Below are 12,663 nucleotides of genomic sequence, written 5' to 3' on the forward strand. Positions count from 1 at the left end.
GATTGACAGGGTTATAAACAACAATATAGAACATTTCATTTCATTGCGTGTATAAGTGTACCTCCTTAAATGTGGGCGGTACAGTAAATGACGTATGTGACTAAGATCGTCTTTGTCATATAAAACCTTCAGCATCCCTGACACATCGTGAATTACCGCCAAGGACGAGTAGGAGAAGCGGATTCGGTTTAGGTTAATCTAAACGGAGATTCATTGCCTATTTCAATTTAATTGGTAAGATTGGTCGTATTTTAAGTAATTTTCCCTTGTATTTAATTTTCTAATTGTGAGTTTAGATAATGCTTTTGCGTACTCGTTGTTTAATTGGGCAGATTTTTACATTGAAATCGTTTTTTCTTGTTTAACGTGTTTAAACTCGTAATGGGAGGCTGAATAATGGAAAAAGACCGCTGAACTGGACCAATCCGGTTTAACAGTTCTGATGTCGTGTTACCAATGTAATTTACAACCTCATTCAATACATTTTGACAATTCGCCTTAAACGAACACATTTTTTATTGTTTAAGCTTTTATTTCGGCCTGTAATGACTATGATCGTTATGCGATGATTATGGTTCATCATCATTCGGCGTTTTGTTGTTGTGTCTAAGGGTATTGAAGGTTTAATCTGGATTACCTTGTTTATTTAAATAAACTATTTTGGTCAGGTAAAGCATTGGAGTGATTCGATTCATCGATACAACTGCCGCGCGTGCATTTTAATCACCATTGAGCGTTAATGATAGGTGATGCAATGTAGAAACTTGTTGCCTGTTCTGCGCATGCGCATCTGCTTCAGTTACATGCGGTGACCTCTGCTGTGTCTGAACCCGTTTCCTCGATCACTATAAAGCGAATGACATTTGAGCCCACTATACACTAGACATACACCACTAGACACTGACGTCATTAACCTGCGTCTGACTGCAACGTTTCTGTCGCTGAAATTCGAGATAAAGCTTATATTAACGTCACACGTGTGTGGCTTCATGGATTGCTTAACATATGGTAAACGTGAATTTACACATTATTGATCACGTTTTCGTATTAGTTTTTTAATAAAGAATACAAAAAAACTGTTTGCCACGTGTATTTACTTTAACGTTTAATACAAGTATTTCATATATTTGAAAATAAAGCACCACTGTCTATAACATTTATTTAATCTGTTTATTCTCAAAAACACTAAAATAACTGTCAACAAGAACAAATTAAGTGAATAAACGTGCTTTTGTGTCATTAACGGTCATTCTCATCATGCTGATTCTAATTATGCTGCCTTCGCGTGTTGTATCATGGGGAATGTGAGTTGATTGTGGGTAAAATAGAGTGAACGAATATAGGGAATGAAGTAGTTTCGGACACCACTACAAAATGGCGGACACCCGATATAGTGCACAATATAGGAGATAGGGAGCGGTTGCAGACACAGCCCTGCAGCGACAGCGATGTTTTCACAGCTGTGTCTTCTGGTCTGATTTCCAGGCAGGCAGACATTCGGCATACATCGCCATAATGAGCAACAATACTGAAGTGGACATGAAAGACGTTGAGCTCAATGAGGTGGATCAGGAGAAGCAGCCCATGACAGGGGGAAATGCAAATCACGATGCCATCTCACCTGTATCCGAGAAGAATGGAGTCGCCAAAGTGAAGATTCCAGATGAGGAGACAAAATTTACTGGTCTGTCCAAAGAAGAACTGTTAAATGTTGCTGGAACACCAGGGTATGAAGAATTCATATTGTTTAATCTCTTTTTGTTAATCTCTTGGTTTGACCTAAATGGCTAATATGCAATCGTTGTTCCTTTAGGTGGGTTAGAGTACGTTGGGCACTTCTGATTCTGTTCTGGCTTGGTTGGATTGGCATGTTGGCCGGTGCTATTGCCATCATTGTTCAAGCACCTCGATGCAAGCCCATTCCTGAAATGAACTGGTGGAACTATGGCCCGCTTTACCAGATTGGAGATCTTAAAGCCTTCACAAAGTCTTCAGACCTTGATGGTAAGGAGGGAACATTATGGTTTGCATCAAATCGGGCAAAAACAAGCTGGTGGGAAGGAGGGACAGTTAAAGGATTTCAGGGATTTTATGGAGATGTCCGAACTTGCTGATATCTTTATTTTATCAGTCAGACTCTGTACATGTTGAAACACTCAGCAACATTAATTTAGTGTGGGAGGGGAACTTTTACTTAATAGTGTGAGGTTTGTCTAGATGGGAAGTTAACAGCAGAAACACGTCACATTTATGTAGTATGTTAAGTGATTCATATGCAGTAAGTGTTTTTATTCTGACTGGTTGTCCTCAGGTCTGGCTGGAAAGATGAGTGAAATGGATCAGTTGAAGGTGAAGGGTCTGATCATAGGCCCTATCCACGTGTCTGAAGTTGATAACTCTGTAGAGCTGAAACTGGATACAATTTCTCAGGAGGCTGGTACTCTGGAGAGTTTAAAAGCAGTCATTCACGAAGCCCACAGAAGGAGTGAGCACTCTGAACTCACTATTTTGTCATTAATCAACACCGTGGTATATATCATGATTGTAATATTTTTCATTTCTTTAATATCTTTTTGTTTACTATTAGGTATCTCTGTGGTTTTGGACCTGACCCCTAACTATAAAGGCGAAAAGCCCTGGTTCAAAAAGGAAAGAATTGATGATGTGGCGATACAAGTCAAGGTATGAGCTTGACTGTCAGCAGTTGGTCACAGATGGGACCCATTTTTTTTTTTTTGTAACTTGATTTATGTACTTTAATTCAGAAACTAATAATAGTGTTTATCATGTTGTAGTCTGCTTTGATCCACTGGTTGAAAATGGGTGTGGATGGATTTCTCTTTTACGGTGTGGATGAAGTTTCCACTGTAGCGCCATCCAGCTGGAATGATATAAATGTCATTATCCGCAATCAGACTGAGGGAGAAACGAAAAAGTGAGCAATCTTTTGTTTTTACTGTTAATGAAAATTTGTTATATGACTTATTTAATATGTGTTTTTTTTTACCAGGGTCTTAATTGGTGTGACGGATAAGACATCCCCTCATGACATAGATGAGATATTGAACAGCACTGTTGTGGACCTGCTTCTGTCTGGTGCCTTGAGGTCTAAATCTGCTCCAGGAATTGCCATGACTGTTGATCATCTGTGTTTAAATTACAATCAGACCAAGCTGGCTTGGAACATTGGTGAACGTGTAAGCGGCCACCTGGCTTCACTTGTGGGGGCAGCCCATGTTAAGTTGCACCAACTGTTGCTGCTCACCCTTCCTGGGACACCAGTTTTTAATTATGGTGATGAAATTGGACTGGAAGATAACGTAAGTCGTTTTTATTTTGGGGGAATGTAGAATACAGTAATTCAAGAAATGGGGTATTAAAATATTGTGTCTTTCCTTATAGCTCAACAAATCCCCACAGATGGTGTGGCTGAAAGAAGCAAATAATACTTCTGAGGTAAGAGGGCATCTAAAATTCACAGTTTCATGTGATGGATTGTTACAATGCAGCTGCTTGAGGTTTACTTTTATTATCATATTGTGGTTCATAGAACAATGAGGTGAAGTTTATTTTTACTGTCATGTTGTGGTTTACAGAACAATGAGGAGAAGGAGATGAGCTCATTCTATAAATTCTTCAAGGACGTGAGTCAAAAAAGAATGAAGGAGCGCTCCCTGCAGCATGGAGAATACTTCAAATTGTTAAGCTCGCCCTCTGCGTTGGCCTATGTGCGTAAATGGGACCAGAATGAGCGCTACCTTATTGCACTCAACTGGCAAAATGAAACGGTCTCTCTTCAGTTGAAGCATGCAGAGCTTCCAGAGCAAGCTACTGTAGTGTTTAATACTATAACTACACCAGAAGATGGTGAAATACTTGACCTGGCAAAATTTGATTTGAAGCCAAATCAGGGTTTAATGTTGAAGTTTCCTTACACACCTTAAAGACAAATTGTAAAGATGCAGTTGGCATTCAGATAAAACTACTAGTTGTCATTTAGAAATTATTAAACGCTGATGTACATCATCAGGTTGTGCTTAAACATTCACTGCATGACTACTAATTTAAAATGTTCTGTTACTTGGGAAACATTTTATAGGATGATTAAATTAGTTTTAAAACCTTTTTTTAAGTCTTTTAAAGATTTGGTGTTAGTCCAAGTATTCACTGTTTAACTGCAAGCTGTCTTTTTGTGAAAAGTTGCATGAAAATGAAAGCTGTGGACAATAAACTAAGTGTAGCAGTTCATCATTGTTTGTCATTGTATTCTTTAAAGAGGGGTTCTCTCTTGAATGTTCGTAAACGTCGACAACATAATGAGATGTAACGGAGATGTGGTTAAATTATTAAAATCTCCCATCATAAAATGGAGCAGCTCTCATTGTCTGCATCAAAGGATGATATCATGTGTCTCAACTGATGAGTTCTTTATTTAGGACAGTTCATTATGCATGTGGTGCACTCGTACCTGGCTATTTTAACCCTTTACAGAGTCATGAACCCCGTACTGAACAATAGGTTCAGTTGAGTGCTTCACCTGCCTAGAGTTAAAAATACACTGGATAAGAGCATAAAAAAGTCATAAAACAGACATAAAATGTTAATTTTCCTCCTAATACATATTAAACAAGTTTCTACATTATTATCTTGTAACTCCAACACTTTTCTAGGTCAATTACCCCTAAGGGACCATAAACCTGACCGAGAAGTTTTGGGCTCGTATAATCATATTTAATCTCCGGGTGTGCGTTTTCCTTTAAACTATTGTTCACTGTGCATTTATTCCACCAGAATATAATTAAAATCAACGTCTTAACCACACAATCGAGTGATTGTAATGCAGACGTTGCACTCAATGCTGTACTCTCTGCAGCACTACATGAACATTTCAGTTCTTTGCTACTGTCTCTTTAAGAACCGCTCTCTTCGAGGACTCCCTGACGCATTGCAGGTGGCTGAAAACCAATCAGATGGCGTTTCCCAGGTCAGCTGACGAGAGCCATCCGACTTCTATATATAAACTCTCCGGACCATCCATTCAAACTTGAATAAACCACCGTAGAATGCAATGAATTTTAAATATTTTAATACGAAATAAAACTGTACAATCATCAAGCGAAATATCTCTGTATATAGGTTTCTACAAACGACAACGGACCGGTCTAACCGTGCGGGTTCGAGTTGATTCGTTTTGACAATTTGGCGGAGGAAGACCATAGTAACAGATTTGTTGTCAAGGAGTGCGACGTCCCACTTTGGACCGAATAACCGTGGCGTACTTATATTGAAATTTGGGCGCACAGCAGCAGATAGTGAAAGAGGTACTTGATAATCGCACGGGAGGAAGACAAACCACTTGGTTGTTCATTTACTTCACATAAACGTAACTCATTTCGCTATTAAATACAATGGTAAGTTATACATTTATAACATTTTAACTTAGTAACTTGGATGTTTCGTAATAATGGCTAAGCATGCGGGGTGAACTGATAGGTGTGAATGGGCTAGTGTTAGCTTAGCTCTTCGCAAACTAACCGTAAGTCTATTGAAATAGCGCGCGAGTTCTCAGGCTAACGCCACTCGAATTTATAAAAAATATATGATAATATTTCAAACGTCGACATTTTGCGATGGTTCTGATAGTTTTATTGACCGCGAGGTTTTGACTATTCGACTAACTAACGTTAGCACATCCTTGACTGTTCCCTGTAGCTAGCTTGCCTCATCTCAGCGTTAGTAGTCAGCGGCGTGAAAGCCATCGTAGTGAGTAGATACAGAGCGCACTTATTTACGTTACATTATTGGATACAGACAACCAAAACATTTTGTCCAAAAACAGTCTACTCCGTCTCCAGTAAAGCTTAGAGTTGTGGTTAAATTACAACCCGATTGTATTGATCTACAACGTCCTCACTTATTAGCCAAATCGGCCTACAATTTACAGTAATCCGCAATATGAAAACAATCTAATTTATGTAGTAATATAGACGACAGCATGTGTGAAGTCACTTACAAAGTAAACAATTTGACCATGACTGCAATGCGAAACTTGCTAAATTGGTAATTGATAAAGAGCAATGGAATTGGGCGTTGTATTAAAGAATGACATCATCAAACTTGAAAACACAAACCAGTAGATATTTTTACGTTCTGTTTATTTTTAAGAAAATCCAGTAGACTAATTTCATTGTGACAATAAATTTACTCTATGATGTATTTAAAATAATCTGTGAAATATTTGCTTATGTACGTTTATGTGACCTACAGGCCGATCAGCTAACAGAAGAGCAAATTGCTGGTATGTTAGAAGAGCCTTGACCTCTTGTTTTCAGAAAAGTTTTAGTGCCAAAACATAAAACAAAATTGAACTTTTCTGTCTTTTTTTTAGAATTCAAGGAGGCATTCTCACTGTTTGATAAAGACGGTGATGGCACAATCACTACTAAAGAGTTGGGGACTGTCATGCGGTCTTTGGGCCAGAACCCTACAGAGGCTGAGTTGCAAGATATGATAAATGAAGTTGATGCTGATGGTACGTACGTGTAGGACTCATTACAGATTCAAGAATGCCACAGATCTAATGTTGCATTATCTAAATGCTTCTATATATGTTATTGTTTTCCACTCAGGCAATGGAACTATTGATTTCCCAGAATTCCTCACTATGATGGCCAGAAAAATGAAGGACACAGATAGTGAAGAGGAGATCAGGGAAGCATTCAGAGTCTTTGACAAGGTGGAAAACGTTTTCACATACCCGTCACCCTTTTTTTTTTTTTTTTTTTTTTTTTTTTTTTTTTTAAAGACTGTTCCTTATGCAGTGACTAATGCTTTGCAGGATGGTAATGGTTATATCAGTGCAGCCGAGCTCCGTCATGTTATGACAAATCTGGGGGAGAAACTCACAGATGAGGAAGTTGATGAGATGATTCGAGAGGCTGATATTGATGGTGATGGCCAGGTCAACTATGAAGGTATTTTCACGTATTACTGTTATGAACGCTGATGTTGATCTTATGGTCAGGAACGGTTTTACTAGATTGAAAATAAGAACAAGGCCTAAAAGCTTATTATAATACCTAGATTGTTTTTGTCTTTCACAGAGTTTGTCCAGATGATGACAGCAAAGTAAAACTGGAAACCAAAAGGAGTACAATAGACCAAACAGTGGGCAGCACCCTCACTGTCAATCTTCAACAAGCATTCACAATGTTATCCCCCCCCCACTAGGTTTTGCTCTCTTCTACTTTCCCTTAGTTTGTTCAATCTTCTGCTCCGCTTCTTTTTTTTTTAAACCCAATTGACAGAATCTCCCTTAAACTTCTTCCAATGTTTTTTTTAAAGAAAATATTTATATGCACATCAAAGTTAAAATCTTGCATATATGATGGTGATGATAACAGCTGTGTAACACATGTATCAATATTTTAAAAGTTGTGACATACTATATGGACAATAGCAATGCATGCTTTATTTAGGTTTGGCATGCTTCTGTGTTTTTTTGTTTGTCTCAGCTTGCCTTTTCCTAACTTGCTAGTACTCCTTTAACTGCATGTTTTTCATGCAACCTCTGCTCAGTGGTCTTAGAACTGTCTGGTGAATAACCATTCATGGATAATCAGGGGCTTTATATTACAAAATGGCTCAAACTTCCATGTATTAGTGTGATTGTGTTGTGTGTCTGAGTGAGTGTTTGTGGTGGGATTTAAGTGGAGCCATGCAGTAAAGTTTACGTTTTGGTATAGGGCTTGTTCTTTAGGGACCGCATAACTAATATGTACGATAAAAAAGACAATTTAGCGTAGAATAATCTGGATATGGTTTATTGGGGACCAATTATGTCATTAGTTTGCCTCCTTTATATACTAAAAATATAGAGAAGCATGGGGGGAAGCCTTTCATCTTTCCTCCAGCTTGACATTTCCTCACAAACTTTACAACCCCAAAGCAAATGTCACCTATTTTTTTGAGACTGATGTAGAGAGGTTTAATGTTTGGTTTGAGCGCTGTCTGTGTTTTTACTGAAGATGTAAATTAGTTTATATATGGTCTTACATTTTGATGCAGCACTTAGTGTCCCACCACATCAGTGGACCATTTCTGTCTAGGAAGGAAACCTATCAAGTTAAAGCTGTGTGCCGATTCTAAAAAAAGCACCTGCATTTTTTTATTATTATTGTAAGCTCATTTCCTCAAACGAACAATGTCACATTCGGTGTCCATGCAGTGGCAACTAGGGTAGTGAATAATAACTGTCATTCAGTTAGGACGCGGCCACAAAACCTGCAAATATGGGCGCTTTGTATGACATCTACATTTCTTAGAAAATTTAGTTAAACAAGTTAAACAAACAGCGCTTAATGGTAGAATGATATATGGTGGTAGTATTGCATCCTCTGCCTCTGTTCTTAATTTATTCTACTGTTGTTTTTTATGACTTATTGTATTTTGTGTTTTTTTTCCTGGCATCCGAGTTTATGGTCTGGTTCTTTTTTCCTCTCTTGTCTGTCCATAAGAAAAAATAGGAAAAAATGAAAGGTTATGCATTCCATTGCAGAACTCTTTTGGTTTTCTTGCTAAATAAACGTCTTGGACCTGTTTCTAAACTACATCCTGCTTTTTGTCCATGATGTTGTCTATTACTGTAAACCTGCATGGGTTTATTATTAAAAAAAACATTGTTTAAGAAGGGTGCATTTACTGAATTTGTATTGCTGTAATTTTATCAGTCACACATTGGTATTTATGGCCAGCTTGGTTAAGAAAACACCACCCTCAAAAAAGTATGAATGGTTCCACACATTTAAAATTACGTTAAAACATTTTCAAAACTCCCAAATGTGAAAACAAGTACGGTGAAATTCATGAAGGTGTCCATATATGGTAAGCAGCAGTAATCATGTTGGGTTGAGCCGCCTACATTACCCAAGCACCGTTTCCACAGTTAACCAATAGCCGTACTTGTAGATAAATGATGCTGATTGACACCCGACAGAACAAATAGTGTGACACCAATTACACCGACAACCAATCACATCAATGACAGATGAAGCGGGTGGATATCAGCTATAGGACATACGCCCATCGTGTAGCTGTACATAGAAGGGTTGATTTAAGAAAAAAAACGTACTAAATAGTAAACGAAGTGCAAACAGTTCGGTACAGGACAAGCCAAAATGTAAATGACAGCAATTCATTTGCATGTACACGCTGAAAGCACATTGGTTAATATTTTAATGTGTCCAGTGATCCGTAGCTACTATTACGAATCGTCCTGTTGACGAAACGTCGAACAAGTGACTGCGGGCCTAGTCCATCTGATTACTTTCCTGCGTATTTACGCCCGCGGCGTACATTTACCATTCACAGAGGTACGCATTTTACGTCTTGCGTTTTCGATGAGCAGGATTGGACTCCAGACCACAACTATCGTGAGACAAGAGAAAGGTAAGACTGTATTCTTGTATTTCACCTGTTATTCGAATAAATATGCGTATTTTAATCGCCACTACTGTCACAAGCTGCGTGTCATATTGCACAAGTGATGTGCACATTATCTTGTCTGACAAGGGAATAAGTTACTAGCTGCTTTGAACATGCACGAAGTCTTGCTAATAAGTGCACAATATTAATAAGCGGATAATTATGGCTCGTTAACTAAATATTAATGCATGATTATAGATCGAAAATCGGTTTGCGAAGTCGTGCAACACGCGTTGTAGGAACACGTTACACTCGTGTTTGCTTCTGCTTGCTAGCCCCATTCAAATGAATGAATCACATTGCCATGATGATCGAGTTGGCTCCCTCGATTGACCTGAAAACTATTCAGCCCCACACCACCAAATACTCAACTAAATTACCTTCACTGACACATCCGATTAAAGGGCAACGCAGCAGTTGTCAAGAAAAACCGGGTCATTCATTGCGCAGCAAGTTCATCTTCAAGTTAGCAGATGTTGATGTCATGCATTACCGTTCATCTATCCATTCCTAGCGTGATATTAACCAAATATTTTAAAACTGACTAGGAACACCTCCAAATGTGACCAGAAAGACTGTGAAGGTAGGCAGCTCACTAGACCTCAGTCTACTAGTTTATCCAGATGTGTGTCATTCTTGAAAACATGGAGATTTTTAAGTAACGTAAATGTCACATATTTCACATTTTTTCCAAATGGAATTTAATGCTCTCAAATGACTTTTTTAAATATAGTGTTGCTTGGGTTATTGCAAAGTTATTTAAATGCTTCCTCATTTATAAAGGAAACTCCTGTTTTATCAAACTTGTTAGTTGGGGTTATGATTCAGCAGTGTCCAAACATGTCTGATAAAAAGCCCTCTTTGAATTGTTTGGTTCATTCAAGGCACAACTTGCAATGTCTATGCCTAAACAACAGTGTCAATAGTTTGTCGACAAAGACAATTTAACTGTTCAAAGTTTAGCTTCCTATAATTCAACTATTAAAATGCTTTCTTTTCAAGTTATTTTTTACTTCTAGTATTTATGATTTAAATTGGGAGACTACATGTTATTTTTGATGTTGTTGTCGCTGAAATAAAGTTGAAAACTCTTCCTTATTCAGGCTCACTATTATTAACAATGCTATACGTTCACCCCTGACTCAGATTTTTTGTAATTGTACACCATAATTTAATACCGAAAGTGTTTTATGAGAAGCAGCAGGTGCCAGATAACATGACACTTATGATCCTTGAAAACTTGATGACTTGTGCACTATGAACTATGGGATGTCGTCATCATCAGCAACATGGTGCTAAAAGTGGCAATGCCTTTTATTTTGAATCATGTTTACAGCCCCATAAACTTTTTTTGTATATTTTTTTTGTTCGGTTTTGTTGAATTAAGATATTCTCCTAACACGTGTCTTTTCATTTCTGAGATGAGCTATTCTAATGTGAGCTGTTTTGAAAACATGGATTGGGATGCATTTTGGGATTGGAAGGATTCCAAAACAAGGGGGGTGTAGACGTTTGATTGGCCTAATATACCTGAACAAAATTTCCGAGAATTGTTTCTTAGTGTAATGAGATGCGGATTCCGCAGATTAAATAAAACCAGAGGCAACATTATTTGCTTTTGTTGTGTTTGTTTTGTAATGTAAATGCACAAATAGCCCTGTGTCCTAAAGCACAAGGAAAGCTTTGTAAGTGACTTACTTCTCTTGAGCAAAGACCACAAATCTTTGGCAGCAAACCTCTAAAACTAGTTTAGAAATGGTTTACTAAATTCCACTAGTCACTTTCATGGATCATTATTCTACAAAATCGCACTATTCACTTTGTTACACATGCTTGAGTACACGTGTAGAATGCAATCCATACTTTCTACAGAGTCCTGTGACGTTGCACAAAAGTTCCTGTATTACAGAAGCTTCAAATGTTCTCTCCTTTTCTGAGCTCACGTGTCAGTCTCACGTTGCCTCTTTCAGTCAGGACACAGTCACTGTATTGTTTTTATTTTGGCAGTGGGACATGTCTTATTCAGTACACAAAGTAAGAAACAGACAACCCTTTCAGCGACCAAAGAATAGCCGGAGTGAAATATTACCTTCAGTCGGAGGCAATTTTGTAGTTGTAGTGTGTTTTTCTTTTGGCCTGGTATTCTCAGGAACTTTTTAAATGGTTATATTCTGTGTTGGTAAAGTTAACAAGCACTTTTTAATACTTTTTATTGGTTAAATCTTTGCAAAACCCATTGACGAACATAAGGGGTGACTAATAATGACTGATGACAAAAATAAAAATCAAAAAATATAGATATACAAGGTTTCAGAAGGACAGCAATATGTATGAGTTCATCTTGACTTTAAATATGAATCTATTTAATACATGCAGTGGTGCTTGTAGCATTGGCCTGCTTTATCAGTGGATCTACAGTACACGGTACTGAATTTGATGTCAGCAAAATGGTGAAATGATAATAGGACACCTGCATGGGTGGAGGACCAGTTCTCCTTTGTCTGGGAGTCTTTGTTTTCCAACCGAACCGTATTTTTCTCTGTAATCTCATTATTGGCAGATTTGAGTGTTTTCCTCATAGAGCCTTGAAGCTTCATGGGGTGGTTCGTTTCATTTTAAGTCTCTATGATCGTTCGCTGTTCTCCCACTGAGTTGGTTTGTTGTTTCAGGTGTCTTTGTAGTCTTGTGTTTCCACAGGCCTCTGCAGTCTGCTGAGATTCTTGTTGGGTTACTTTACCCTGTTTATGTTGATATGTTGCCCTGTGTGGATCTGCTTGATTTGCCACATTTTTTTCTCAAAGGCCAGGCTTTTCTAACCAGGGTCCACTATCTTCTCGCGTAGTCTTTTCCTTGGTTTCTTTTTTTGACTGGCGCATTTGAAAGTTCTTATGAATATTTGTTCATGCATGATTTTTGCACATGAATTTGTGTCCTTGATCTCAACCATTTTGTTTAAATATTAAGTATTGGATAGAGCACAGTCAGCTGATTTTTTTTCTTCTTTTCTTCTGTTATCAAATAAACATTACTGATTTGATATTTAAATATTTGTTACATTTTATTTACTGTATGTAAACGGTTTATGTCTACACTGATAACATAGCCTGAACGAACGGTCCTGTATTAAAGGGACAGTTCACCAAAAAATGAAAATTCATTCTCTAGTCGTTCCAAACCTTA

General features: G+C 37.8%; 3 protein-coding genes across 3 annotated transcripts in view; all 3 read left to right on the plus strand.

Moving 5' to 3' along the window:
- Positions 1 to 110: 110 nt before the first annotated feature.
- slc3a2b (solute carrier family 3 member 2b) lies at positions 111 to 4,248 on the plus strand. Its single transcript, XM_056730986.1, has 9 exons — positions 111 to 234; positions 1,486 to 1,727; positions 1,814 to 2,004; positions 2,312 to 2,485; positions 2,588 to 2,682; positions 2,796 to 2,935; positions 3,011 to 3,320; positions 3,403 to 3,456; positions 3,597 to 4,248. The coding sequence occupies exons 2-9, from the start codon at positions 1,516 to 1,518 to the stop codon at positions 3,942 to 3,944; spliced, it is 1,524 nt and encodes a 507-aa protein (XP_056586964.1). The 5' UTR covers positions 111 to 234; positions 1,486 to 1,515; the 3' UTR covers positions 3,945 to 4,248.
- An 815-nt stretch (positions 4,249 to 5,063) lies between these two features.
- On the plus strand, positions 5,064 to 8,609 carry calm3b (calmodulin 3b (phosphorylase kinase, delta)). Its single transcript, XM_056731104.1, has 6 exons — positions 5,064 to 5,411; positions 6,268 to 6,298; positions 6,389 to 6,532; positions 6,630 to 6,736; positions 6,839 to 6,974; positions 7,104 to 8,609. The coding sequence occupies exons 1-6, from the start codon at positions 5,409 to 5,411 to the stop codon at positions 7,130 to 7,132; spliced, it is 450 nt and encodes a 149-aa protein (XP_056587082.1). The 5' UTR covers positions 5,064 to 5,408; the 3' UTR covers positions 7,133 to 8,609.
- A 456-nt stretch (positions 8,610 to 9,065) lies between these two features.
- pcxa (pyruvate carboxylase a) overlaps positions 9,066 to 12,663 on the plus strand; it is a 98,063-nt gene continuing 94,465 nt past the window's right edge. The window contains exon 1 of the mRNA XM_056730899.1: positions 9,066 to 9,447. The gene's annotated coding sequence lies outside the window, so the exon portion shown is untranslated. The remainder of the gene's footprint in view (positions 9,448 to 12,663) is intronic.

This window comes from Triplophysa dalaica, chromosome 19, assembly GCF_015846415.1.
Source record: "Triplophysa dalaica isolate WHDGS20190420 chromosome 19, ASM1584641v1, whole genome shotgun sequence".
Lineage (NCBI taxonomy): Eukaryota > Metazoa > Chordata > Actinopteri > Cypriniformes > Nemacheilidae > Triplophysa > Triplophysa dalaica.

Excerpts from the sequence above, each read along its gene's own strand:
- slc3a2b (XM_056730986.1), top strand. The coding sequence starts at position 1,516 with ATGAGCAACAATACTGAAGTGGACATGAAAGACGTTGAGCTCAATGAG. Across the intron at positions 2,683-2,795 it reads ATGTGGCGATACAAGTCAAG|TCTGCTTTGATCCACTGGTT; the intron begins GTATGAGCTTGA and ends ATCATGTTGTAG. Across the intron at positions 2,936-3,010 it reads ACTGAGGGAGAAACGAAAAA|GGTCTTAATTGGTGTGACGG; the intron begins GTGAGCAATCTT and ends TTTTTTTACCAG.
- calm3b (XM_056731104.1), top strand. Across the intron at positions 6,737-6,838 it reads CATTCAGAGTCTTTGACAAG|GATGGTAATGGTTATATCAG; the intron begins GTGGAAAACGTT and ends AATGCTTTGCAG. Across the intron at positions 6,975-7,103 it reads TGGCCAGGTCAACTATGAAG|AGTTTGTCCAGATGATGACA; the intron begins GTATTTTCACGT and ends TGTCTTTCACAG.